Source organism: Uloborus diversus, chromosome 10 (genome assembly GCF_026930045.1).
Source record: "Uloborus diversus isolate 005 chromosome 10, Udiv.v.3.1, whole genome shotgun sequence".
NCBI lineage: Eukaryota > Metazoa > Arthropoda > Arachnida > Araneae > Uloboridae > Uloborus > Uloborus diversus.
Genome location: NC_072740.1, coordinates 91,995,686 through 92,009,751, shown reverse-complemented (window position 1 = coordinate 92,009,751; position 14,066 = coordinate 91,995,686). Strand labels below are relative to the sequence as shown.

The following is a 14,066-nucleotide window of genomic DNA, read 5'->3' as shown; positions in this document are numbered from 1 at the left end:
TTTCTTTTTCTGTCTAGTTCGATGTTAGATCGTTTTAAAAAAATTCAGTCGTTTTTTCCTAATATTTAGAATGAGTTGTGAAATCTCCTTGATGTCAAATATAATCATATTTCAATTATCGTAGATCATTTTTTCCAGATCCATGGACATCATTTTTTGATTCGTTTACCTTGCGCAACTACTCTGAGTTTGATCCGGTACACTCACTAGAAATTTAAAATTCATAAATAAAGCATTGAGAAGCAAAGGGATATAAGTGACAATATTGAAAAAAATGGAGATAATCACTACAAATGGTCAGAGAACGTATCCTCTACTTTAGGGCTCGAGACGGTACAGTAGCTCTGGTGGGTGCTGCTATACAGCATGATCTGGAAAAACATTTCAATGAAAGTCTACCAAGGACCTTAACTTAAAACGCGTTTTACTCGAACTTCAACGCCCACTTGCATTCCTTTGCTTCTCACTGCCTCAAACAGCCTCATACACTACATCAGGCAGAATTTTCTACAAGGGGGGGGGGGGGGCATAACGAAAAATAAAGTAACAAATCAGAATTTCTTCTGAGGTGTGTTTGATTTTTAACATCTCTGGTTCAGCTAAGTTTTCATGTACATAAAAATACTTACAGAAAAAGATTGTTTATGGCAAAATCAGCAACACAGTTAATAAGTGGAACGTGTACGTTCGTTTCTCCTAGCAAAAAGCATCTGAAAAAGTCATGAGCGGATACATAATATTCTGTAAAATAATTGAGAAACGTTCCTGGAAAATAATAGGCAGCTAATGTGCCCAATTTCTGCCAGGAACATACCTTGCAAAAAAACAGGAGCCTTTTCCGCTAAAAATCACTAATCTTCTTGAATTTACCCTTAATTTTTTCTAAATAATGTAGGAATCTCCCCGTTAGAGCCATTCAAGTTTCTGGAACCTTCAGAGTCAACTTCAGTAAGTTTTAAGTAATAGCGTGGCGCGTATCTGAAGTACCAAGAGGCATTATGGAAACCATGGCCAAAGCTGAGATAGAATCGCAAGTAAGAACCAAGCATCTCACTTGCCTGCAGTTTTTTAAAAGCTACGGAATCGGAAACTTATTCACCCCCAGAAAGCTTAGTCAATCTGGACTTCCGTGAGCTCACTGAAGCCGATAAACTTAATATATATGCTCAGGTAATCGTTAAACTGGTAGCTAAAATATTTTTCACGGCAATTAGAATTTTGAATTACAACTTGTAGTAATTCAGAAAACATTTTGACAAAAATACTTAACTTTCCCAGGAAATTGGTGAAAACCTGTTAAATCCCGAAACGTTCCACGGACATAATCAGCGACGCATCGGAATTCTTTTACAGTGCAGTTTGCACAAACAACAAAAGACATTAAAATGCAATGAAAAAACAGCTAGTGGTATTCAGTATTTTCAAGCGACCGTAGGTAAAATAAAATTGGGCGCTGCTATAGTAACTTAAAAACTTATAGTTGAAACAGGGAGACAACAGACCAAAGCGTACTAATGAGTAAGTACAAAATATATACGCCTGTTATTTTTCATTAATGCTTTAATTAGTAATATATTCTACATATCAAAAATTGTCATGTTTTGTTCAGTGTCATTATATCGGTTTGATAAATTCAACTATTCTTTAGAAGTATTACGCTCTTGTGCAGTTTGGAATGAATGCAATTTTAGTTTTATTAGAAGAGAGTTAATTCAGAAAGTATCGGTTAAACGAATATTGCTGTTGGGCCGTAGAAGGAAAGGGATTCAACTTTCATCAACATTTAGTCTTTTCTCCTTCACATTCTGCCGTGGTAATAAAAGGTTTAATCTAGACCTCCAAAACAACCTTTTGGTCTAGGGAACTATTAAACTGAGGTTCCAAGTGAACATAGAAAAACATTTTGCATACTGGCGAGAGTTTTTCTTCCATGAAGTAAGGATTTTTTAAGGTATGTAAAAGCGTCATTTCAGTGCCATTTTCAACGCAGTAAATTTCAGATGTGGTCATATTATACATAATGCCGCATCGGTGGTATATGTTTCTCCGATGCTACATTACGTAATTTAAGTTTAGAAAAAAGATTACACGGTATTTTGTATAAGTTGCTATAAAAAGATATGAAGGAAACAGAGAATAACAGACTCATGCTCTTCGAATCACTTAGTTTTTATACATTCTCTACGCCAAAAAAAAAAAAAAAGGAAAAAAAGTGAGGAAGAAAAAGAGGGGGGGGGGGGGGGAAGGAAAGGTCATCTTTGTTCCAATTTTTCTATGCACTTTCATAAAGATCACAGTGCATCTTTCTTTTACAGGTCTTCAACATTATGTAATTTCAGTAAATAGTCCGTATGGACTACCTCCTAATGAAACAATATTGCCTCAGTACCTGAAACAACTTGGATACGCAACACATGGAGTAGGAAAGGTATTTAACATAAAATTCTTCTTCTTAGTCTTAAAAGTATTTCATCGGAGTTGGACTAAAAAGTAAAGTTTTATACCTTATTCATTTTTGATCAACGGAGCAGTTTTAGGTATACAATATGGCGTCAGCAATGAAGGAATGCCGTGTTCCTGTTATTGAAAAAAAAATCCTGTTTTTTTTTTTCAAAAAATTTGCTAAAATTAAGGAATGTAAAGATCGGTGACTTGAATTAAAACAGTGGTTCCCAACCTGTAGGTCTCGACCAAATTGCTACATTATTTCTATCTTCTAATGCATGCACAGTTTTCAGACTATTTTTTTTTAAAAAAGCATCATTTTTATTTCACTTTGTAGAAATAAGATCCGTAACCGGGATTTTCCAAAGGGAAGGGTTCTATAGAATTTTCTATCGCTGGCGACAATGTCCAAAGTTAATAAAATAGTAATAAATATGTAAGTTAAGGAAACATGAACAAATTTTGTAAATGTTTAATGAAACATACTACAAGTAAGTAATTTATCTCGGCTTGATGACAAAAGCGTGCACTAATTTTTCAGACTTCTTTTTTAAACAAAGTCTTTTATTTTTGCATTTCAGAAAATGTGAACAAATATCCTTTTGTATCTTATATTAATGTTTACTGAATAAAAATCACACTCAATGAGTTAAACAGAAATTCCTCGAAAATGGAAATCGTATACCAAAGGAATATTGTTCAATTTTATTACCGTGACATTCTTCTAGCGCTACAGGGTAGCGGCAAGACAAAATTCATCTAAAATCTCCTTACACGGGAATTACAAAAATTACCCTAAATGCTAAGTCTTTCCAGATTGATTCAATCTTTAATTAATCATTGAATTTCTACAACTGCAAAGGTGTAAGATATATTGCTGAAACATACGCAATAACGGCATTTTAACCTAAACTAAAAGAAAAGGACTTCGTTTACTTAATAATTTCTTCAATGGGTGGAGTTTAACCCCTAAAACTCTTCCCTTGAGAACGTCCTTAGTATGAATGTTAATTGTGGCTAATTTTATCAATAAGAGCATATTATTTAAAAAAAATTTCACTAAATTGTCATTGAAATTATATTTTATTAAAAGTTCGTTGCATATATTATGTGTCACTTTTCGTAAATTAAAAAATTTGAATTTTTTAAGTTCGCTATACCACAAATCTATGTTGAATCAGAAAACCAATATTTTAGTGCATATTAAGTATCAAAATATATGTTATAAAATATAAATTATAGTAGCTACCTCTTTTTGACTTCTACAATCATTTTGCTAAGCGCATTATTGCACATAAATAAAATTACTCAAGCACCATGAGTGAGGTTTGCTGTAAAACATGTTTGTGCCGCGGCATCCTTGGTGCCTCAGAGAGAAGCGAGGCGTGCCCCAAAATGTCCACGTCACAAATATACGTAGTGAAACTCCGATTTTACGTCTCCCGTATTTCATTACGTCTCCTGTTTTTCCCGCATTTCACGTTTTTTTCATCAGGCCCTTGTTTTTCCCTATACTAGTAATGTTAGTTTAATCCTGATGGGAAGTTTTTCATTTATGAATTTCCCGCATGTTACGTTTTCCTTGGAAAGGGAAAAAGAGAGAGAAAAAAAATTCTAAAATGTAATATATATTTCCTCCCTGTAAGAAAATTCCGCAAAGTTACTTATTATTTCCGTGGAACGTTGTGGGAATCCACGGATTTTCGCCTATTTCCCCGTAAAACCAAGTTTCTTTGCACACAAGTTTCCTGAATTGCTTTAAGTTGCACGAATGCAGACTCCTCACTGGTGTGAAAAATATTTTTAGCTACCAGTTTAGAGATTAACCGAGTGTATTAGTTAACTGTATCGTCTTTGCTTGGTTTCGGGTGGATGCAGGTTGGCTAAGCTCCCATTGGGAGCGAATAAGTCTCTGGATAGCTGCCGCTTCGCAAGACAAGAAGTGCAGGCCAGGCCCTTACTTGAAATTCTGCCGTGGGTGCAGTGATGCTTTAAGAGCTTTCTCATTAACTCTGGAAGGATGTAATCAATTACACTAAACCTGCTAAATTTTCCCTGAAGGTTCTAGACTGGCTTTAACCAGTGAGATCTCCATTCTCTAGAGATATAATCGAGGACAATTTCAGGAAGGTTACTGACTTTTGGAGGAAAACGTTCCAGATTTTTGCAAGATACGTTACTGGCAGAAATTGAGCACATTAGCTTCCCATTATTTTCCTGGAACGTTTCTGAATCGCTTTTACAGTGTTCGTTTACGTGAGATTTTTTTTTTACTAATCGCTTAGCAATGATGAGAGAGAGGAGAGGTCACGAGAATTAGAGATTTTCGCTATTTTTTTTTTACAATTACTGCCAGTTTCTGCAACAATACAACAAAACTCTTATTCTGCCGCAGTACCCGAAGAAATGTATATTGTATTCACTTCCAATCCGACGTGCTAATTTAGATTTAATATTATGTAACTCTAACAACATATTCTGTTGAAACTTTCACTTTCTCCGACGGGCATTTTCTCGAAATATATAACCGAAAAGTTCTATTTGTTGTCGTTAACCTTCTACAATGACTGTATTCTTTCTTAACAAGCAGAATGAAATATTTTCGTTTGAAATTGCGTTCCACATTTTGTAGACATGCCATTGATCCGCACTAAATTCATCAGGCGCTACCTCTGCCAAAGATACATCTACTTTTTAAAATTAACTACAGACATATTTTCGCAGGGATTTTAGTTTCTTCCCAATTTCTAAACAATATCCCATTGGCCCAGCGGTTATTTCTATTCAACTGTTGCAGTTGGTACGGTTATTGTAATTCACTTGTATGAAATGTATAAATAAACCATTGTAAAGAACGTCCAATAAAAATTTTCAATTTTCCTTTACGAGTCCACTGTTAAAACCTGTATTGAACACTGCACTTAACCTACAGCGAGGAGCTTAAAAATATCAAAGTTTTTCTTTCAAAAAGTTAATATGCTTATTTTAATGGTATGAGAGCTACAAGATATAGATGTGACAAGGATATCATTCTTTGATTCAAGTTATGAGAATAAAACAACTTGGTCTTCTGTTGTCTTTCTAGCTTTTTTTTTCATTCCTTAATTTGAATCAAAATATTGCTCTTTCGACTGTCAAAGAACAGCATATTCTTATGAAAAGCGTTATTCCTCATTTTTCTTTTTTTCAATGGGTATTTTTCTTCTTTTCATTCTGATTTTGCAATGATCAACTTCTTTGGAGGAATCTTCTTTGGCAATTATTAAAATACAAATACGAATTTGACGACCAGAGGCTCTGGGCCCAGCTAGTCTGCTCTTTGGTGAGTTTATTAGACCACAATAAAGATCAACGGCCCTCTTAAAGCTATCCACCCCCTTACACATTACAGCTGCTTCCGGTAAGCTGTTCCAAATGCACACAACCCAACTAAAAAAATATTTTTTCCAAATTTCCAGATTAGCCTGAGATTTGAATAGCTTAAAACAATGACCCCTTGTCCTGCTTTCTATGTGCAAAAATTTTACTCATTAACATATTTCACATTGATAAATTTAAGCAACTGAATCAAGTCCCATTTGACTCTTCTTTCAGCCTAGAAACCTTTCTTTGAGCTCTTTTTCAGAAAAGGAAACTAAAATTGAGCAGCGTACTAAAGACGAGGTATTACGAACTCTTTTATGTTTTAAAGCAGCATTGATAAGAATTGACGTTGATCTATTGGAGTCCATCCTATGATTCATGTGAAAGTTTTATTCTTATTACGATGCTGAAGAAAAATCTTGGCTTATGTAATTGTTTTCTTTTTTTTTCAAGTTGTTTATATGTAAAAACAGCGTTTTCCTTTAAATTTAAAGTAATAATTTAAAGCTTTGAAATACATAACTCAAACTAAATAAACTACTTTAAGAAAAGAGAGAGGTTCAACCAACTAGAACAAAGAACACAGTTGATAACAGTGAATGCAAAGAAAGCGCGCTGGGAGAGCATGTGCGATTAGCGCGCTTACTGCACGTTTGAAAGCTATTTCACCGTAGCCTAAGTCATTCAACTAACTATATATTAAGTATTAATTTACTAAGAGTTTCATTACAAGCATTCAAAGTTTCAAATGAGAGGTAATTATATTTTATCCTTCTATTTTCGCCACTTTAGTGAAAAATCATACAAATTACTTAAAGGTCAAAGTCAAATGGGCAGCTAAAGATATTATTTGATTTAGCTGAAATTTTGTATGATAGATAGACTTGGTAAGAGGCAACTTTTTCGCATACAGGCTTCACATATTTCTCAATTTCGTTTTTTTTTCCCACTCCAACCTAATGTGTAAGTGCGATTATCTACCTACATCAAACACATGAGGAAATAAATGGAGTGCTTCCTTTTTCCCATACACTGTAAAAACGATTCCGAAACGTTCCTGGAGGATAATAGGCAGCTGATGTGCCCAATTTCTACGAGTAACTTATCTCGCAAAAACCAGGAAACGTTTCTGCTAAAATTCAGTAACCTTTCTGAAATCTTCCCGTTTAAAGTCAGTCGTGTCTCTGGAACTTCAGAATAATCTTAGTTGGGATAGTACAACAGCTTGGCACCTTCCTGATTTATCAAGACGGCAGTTCCAAAAGCAATATTGCAACCATGGCCAAAGCTAAGCCAGAACTGCAAGTATAAAGCATCACTTGCTTGCTATTTTTGTAAAGCTACGTAGTCTAGAGACGTAATCGCTCTCGCTGGGAGTTTGAACAGTCTGGACGAACTATTGTCGACTTGGTGTCGATATATCTTATAAATACTCTCAGTTATTCTTTAAACTGGGACCATTTTTAAACAGACAGAAATTTGCATTCGTGCAACTAGCAGCAATTCAGGAAACGTTTTGACAATCATACTTGATATTTCCAGGAAGTGGATAAAACCATTGAAATCCCGAAACGTTACACGGAAATACTCAGTAACGTTTCGGATTTTTTTTTACAATGTAGGAAAAAGAAAACACGCGGAAGTAAAAGTAAACATTAATTCATACCCAGTTACTCTCTGAGAGTGTAATCTTACACATAATGCACAAAATTTTATGTATCAATTACTATTTCTAGATTCTGTTTTTTATACATACATACGTTCGATTAAAATTGTTAGTGTTCTAATATTACGTTGAAAAAAATGGAAAATGTCCATATTTGGTCAATTGTTAAGGGTTGTTGGGATCTCGAAAGAAATGACTTCATTGAATTGAAAATTTTAGGAGTGAGTAATATTAATTATAGTTAATCTTTGCACCGCCAAATGTTTTCAAAGTCATACATTTTGAATTTTGTAAGTAATAATTTTAGTTACTATGATTTTTCGGCCGTTTGGACTGTTTTTGCCCCATTGAGGCCAACCCAAAATTATTAACCAAGGAAGCCGAAATTTGAATGGGAATCTATTGATACTGGAAGTTAACTATTTGAGAGCCCAGATGTTTCGAAATTCAATAATTTGTAAAATTCAAAATTATTTATTTTTCATTGCATCCTATTGCTAAACGCAAAATAAACATTAAAACTACCAGCATAATTTATGACCTGAATTAAATAACTAACTAAAACAGCTTTCGTTGTACACCTGTCTTAACAATCATATGTAGCTCAAGTGCGCCTATTCTGAATAGACAGAGTAGACAGTAGGAACTTATAAAAAAAATTCCTTTTGGACCTATTGAGGCTAACCCAAACTTATTAGCCAAGGAAGCTGAAATTTGAATGGGAATCTACTGATACTGAAAGTTAACTATTGAAAGTTCAGGTGTTTCGAAATTTAAAAATTATTATTTCTTTTTCCTTGCATCCTATTGCTTAATTCAAAAGAAACATTAAAGCTACCAGCAAAATTTATGATCTGAAGTAAATAGTTTACTAAATTACTTCATAAATTCCACCTTGTTTCAGAAAAAAAAAAACTAGGTTCCAGTGCGCCTATTCTGAATAGTCAAAATGAGAGATTCAGTTGAAATTATTAATTGCGTAGTTGAACATTTTCCAGTAGTGGCGTATGTGTAACTTTAATGGTACTTTATTGCGAAACTGAAAAAAAATCAGAACTTTCTCATACCATGTGGTTGCAAGTAAGGAACATTTGTAAACTGATTATTAAAAATTTATTGCTGCAGATGACTTTAAAAGAAGTTCCGCACCTAAACGTTGGAAGTTATGTGCACTGCATACACGCTGTTATACTGTCGTGGGCATATAAAGAGCAGTAACTGCAAGTTTTTCATTTTTCATGCATTTTTGTCATCTGTTGTTCTTTGACAATATTGTACAAGCTTGCTTATTTGGCTTCCGCTGAAAATCAAGCGAGAAAAATATGTATAATTTCAATATTTCCTTGAAGTTATAATTAAGGCTATTATGTAAGGGGAGTCATTTGGTTCCAGAACTGCAGTGGGACAAAATTAATATTTGTATAAAAGCCACATTGCAGAAAAATTATAATAAACATTTCCCAATGCATTTTTGTTGAGTTTGTGAACTAAATTATCTTAATATCGATACTTTTAGTGACATTTTACTCAACTTATCATCAACTAGCGGCCAGTCCCGACCTTGTTTGGGTTAAAAAGCGATCAATCTTTAGAAAATATTATGCAGGTACTTTAAATTTGAAATTCAATAGTAAGCAAAATTTCTTGTATCGTTTTTATAAGGTTTAAAATAAACTGATCAAGAGATGAACATATAATTTCCACTGAGCAAAATATAATCTTCTCATATATAATGTCCACAAGAACTTTTCATTGGGAGTTGTAATCACTTAAATTGGAACAGGAAATATGCAAGGACCCACACAGGGGTGGATACAGGATTTCATTTTGGGGGTGGGGGGAGTCATGCTCAAGAATGTGGTCTTACGTAAGACAATTTTCTTGAACTTTGGTGTCTCTAGGTGTCAACAAAAAGCACGAAATCGGCCATTAGTTGGTTGAAAACTTAACTAATTCTAACTATTATAAATTAAATGCTTATATTAGGATTAATTAAACTTAATTAATAATAATTTAATACATTAAAATGACCTAGTTAAGTTGTATTTTAACCGGTATTCACACCAACCAACACAATAAATAAATACTACGAAAATCTAAAAACAATTGAATGTTTTATGAATATGATGAATTTAATTATTGATCAAAATTGAATATTAACATAATATTCGACACAGAACACAAATCCATCTTTGACTATAAATTTGCATGATACTCGACACATCCATCTTGTTATGCAGAAAAGTACTATTAAAGGTTCAGTTAATATAACAGTAAAGAAATCAGCAAAAATCTTTTTTAAAATTAAATATTTTACGAATATAATTTGGACATTGATCAATACTCACCGATTCTTTTCAATTGTAGAAAAATCAGAGGCAAATGAAGACGTCGCAGTCTCCCAGCTAAAAAAAATCTGCAGAAAATCTTTTAAAAAAATCTGCAGAACATTTAAGCATATTTGGAACATGCTTTCTAAAGAAAATCTGCAGATTTTATCTGTAGATTTTTTGCAGAAAGCGTGTTCCAAATATGCTCAAATTTTCTGCAGATTTTGTGAAGAAAGCATGTTTCAAATATACTTAAATATTCTGCAGAAAATCTGTAGATAAACTGCAAAAAATGTACCCAGCAAATTAAAAATAGTAGATAACAATTAATAACAAATGGAATTAATGCAATAAAAATCCGAAAACTTTTTAATTTTAAGTTTTGACATTTCTTTAATAAAAATGAGTAAATTCACTACAGAGTGGTGTTTCATGTTTGTTTAATAAACATATAATTAAAACTTGAACTACTCCTCCAAAAAGAAAATTTAAATTTTATTAAATTGGAGCTTATGCAAATTGAAATAAGTAAACCAAATTTGTCACAAAAATACATCGCTATGATTGTAAAATTAGTATTAAGTTTCAAGACGAAATAATAAATAGAACTATTTGTAAAAATTAAAAATTTCGAAAATTTCCTCCAAATCGACCATGTGGTGGAAAGTCATTAAGTTAATTAGGCTGGTTATTACTGAGACATCGTAACACAATTTTTTTTATTAATAGATATTGACAACGTAAATGTTCGATCAAAATTTTAAGTCAATCGATGAAAAAATAAAAATTTCAAAAATTAAAAACCTCCGATTAGGCATAACGTTTCAAACTAACCCTAATATACTAATACACTTATTAAATAAAAGTTAATTTAATCAAATAATAATTGTTGAATTTTAAAGTGTCTTACCTTTTTGTGAACCGAGGCATGAATCCAAGATTTTTTCATGGGTTTCCAAAGATGAAACTTGAAATTTCCCTAATTATTTGTTTCCGTGACGGAGCAAAAAAACAATACGAGTCACCTGGTCGAGGGGCTATCTACTCTCGTAGCCTTGTGGCACCCGAATATTGCGGGACGCACCGAGGCCTCCGTGGACGGTAAGAGGCTTGGCGTTCGGTGCGTTTGTACTCGAACGGCGCGCCGTTCGAGAACATTATTTCAAGTCATATTTGTTCTTATTTATTTTCAATTTCCTGATTTTTCTCCAAGTGAGACAAATTTGACTCTGTTCTAATCCGTATCCTTCTTGAAATTGACATTTTTGAAAGCCCTTTCAAACCATGTAATAACTTGCGTTATTCAATATCGTTTTGTTTTCAAAAAATAAATAAATAAATAAATAAAATAAAATAAATAAATAAATGATGTATTGTAATTTCACTTTTATTTGATTTGAATCATGCACTTATATTAAAATTGATTTTCATGTCATATTGTTTGTATAATACAATAAACAGACATTTTTTATTTGGTAAATGTTTCAAACGTGTTAAAATGCTTTTAAATTTCAATTTAAGTTATCAAAATATAAATCAAAGTTCTTGGGGGAAAAGTTTAAGTTATTTATTACTGATTTTAATTAGAAAAACAAAGAAATGTGTTTAATTTTCTAAAAACTGAAAAAAATATAAAAAAAATTTAAAGTGTGAAAAACTTTTATGCTGTAATAAAAATTTGAAAAATAATTTAAATTGAAATACAGCTTTTTTTTTGATGACCATAAAATATCTACAAACGTGCGAACTATTTAGAGAAAACTGTAAGAGAATTTTGTGTATAGATTTTCTGTAGATCTAATTGAAGAAAATTTGCAGATTTTTTTTACCTTCAAAACATCTGCAGAATATTAAGAGAAAACTAAAAAGAAAACTTTTTTGTGTGGATTTTCTGCAGATTATTTTGAAGAAAAAATGCAGATTTTGCTTGTCTTCTAAAAATCTGCAGAAATCTTGAAAAATACTTCAAAAAATTTTTATTTCTGCAGATTTTCTGAAGATTATTTTTAGCTGGGCTCTGAGTTCTCATACAAGAACTCCGGAACTGTTTCCATCGGTTTTGGGTTCTTCAGTTTTTTTCAACTTTTCAAAAAAGACAACAATGTTTTGTCACCCAAACGCTTCATTGTTTTCGTTACAGGTAGTCCTTTTTCTAACAAACCGGTTTATTTCAGCACAGTTTCCGTCTAAAACGATGGGACGGGACGGGAACCCTCGTATAACTAATTTATTGTTTTGGGTCAATGTCCAGGTTTCTGAGGAGTATGTGAGTATAGATCTGATAAGGGGTTTATAGATTATAAGTTTAGTTATCCTTTTGCGTAAATTAAATTTTAATTACTTTTTCAATCCGTAGAAGCATCTAATGACAGCACCAATTCTCCTTTGAATTTCAGAAGTAATATTGTTATTGACTTCAGAGCCCAGATAGATAAAACTATCAACTTTTTCAAATTTATATAGGTACCAATGTGCAGGTGGGTAGCAGCGTCTGTTACCCTAGAGCACTTCATATATTTAGTCTTTGGTTGACAGTAAGGTGTATTTTACTTGCCTTTCTTTCCAGTGCTAGGAATGTTCATTTCAGGTCGGGAATAGTTCTTGCAATAATATATCTATATGATTAAAGTGAAAAAACCAAAATAAACAAAGCACAAATTTTGAAGAAAATACTTCTTCAAAAAATTTTTTTCTACAAAATTTGCGCTTTGTTTACGCTGGTTTTTTCACTTTAATCATATTGTAGCAAAAGGCTTGTATGATAATTTTTCATTTAATAATATCTATGTCAACTATACGTAGTACAACAGTACATACGGGAAGAATGTATTGTTCAATGGTAATTATATGCTGGTTTCTCTTATCAAGCAATGAAAAAATCCATTTGTTTCAAAACCTCATAAAAGCGAAACAAAAAAAGTTGTCTACCATTAAATTTTAAATTAAATAGTACCTGCATCGTATCTATTTAAGATAGACATTTTTTTTTAAAACCCGAACAAGGTCGGGACGGGCTGCTACTCTTGAATAAAAGCTGAACGTATTCTTAATTAAAAAAGCTTTTTTTTTTTTTTGATGTTAAAACAAAATTCAATTTTCAGCTGACGTTTGAAAAGCAATACTAGCTCATATTATTAGATATCATTATGAATGGTATGATTTATATTAGTATAGTTATAAAAAAATTAAATTTACGAATTTAAGTAAATAATTAAGTACAAAGAAATAAAAAATTATTATGTATTCAAATTTATTTAGCTGAAAAAGTAGTCACAATATGCAATGTACGCCGACTGCCCGGTTATCACATTCGAACAACACAGTTTCGTCTTCGTTATGAACTCATCAGTCTGGCATGGTAAATAACTGAGCTGGAGGCAGATGACATCTCATTGAAGCAGAGTTCCAACAAATTGGTAGCTGAAGTAAATGTCGCTCATCATCGATATTTCGCAAATTACTGCTTAAATCTGTATAGCTATAATGTTTGCTGACTTTTGTGTTTGATAAACTTTAACGAAAAAAAGTTACGTAAGTTGCAATTTCAATGTCCCAAACCATTTAGTTTGATATTGTAAGAAAAAAAGTTAAAGTGAAAAATCAAAGTCCTTCCCATTTTTAAATTGTTTGAAAAACTTAAGGAATTTCTTTTAAAAAAAGTTTATTTCCCGGTATAAACTATGTTTTACAACATAGCATGCAGTTCAGCTGAAGACAAGAAATCTCTTTCCAAGTAAGAAGCTGCTGTGTTGTGGTCTAGAGCATGATGGAATGTTCCAAACACCATCACAGTTTCAGTCGGGTGTTTCGGGGACTGAAGTGCAGTAGACCTGAAGCTTAAAATAAAATGTAGTTTTCAAGAACTAAGTTTACTAATAGTAGTAAATACTGTTGCGCCACACTGTTGTAACACTAACTGCAAATAAATAAAATTGCTCAAAAATTAAAAAGTTTATTTGTCTCAAATACATGACATACCTGGTTTTCTACTCAAATGTTCAACGCATAGATTCGCTAGAAACTGATAGATAATATTCAATATTAAATTGCACTGCAGATAAGGATTACTTTTAAATAATTTGAATGTTTACAAATCAGCTGTAAATATGTCTCGGATGAATCATTTTACCTTACAGGGGGGGGGGCTAGTGAATTAATGAAATAACGACATGCGATATTAATTTTTTTAGTAAGTACATTGCTTTTGCAAGTTGTATGAACCTGAGAAAATGATATTAAACATTTTGTACATAATTTCTGTG

At 32.4% G+C, this 14,066-nt stretch overlaps 1 protein-coding gene across 1 annotated transcript in view; it reads left to right on the top strand.

The window, feature by feature from the left end:
• Positions 1 to 14,066, top strand: part of LOC129231346 (arylsulfatase B-like) — a 65,598-nt gene that overhangs the window by 11,010 nt on the left and 40,522 nt on the right. The window contains exon 4 of the mRNA XM_054865639.1: positions 2,316 to 2,428. Within this exon, the coding sequence (XP_054721614.1) occupies positions 2,316 to 2,428 (113 nt within the window). The remainder of the gene's footprint in view (positions 1 to 2,315; positions 2,429 to 14,066) is intronic.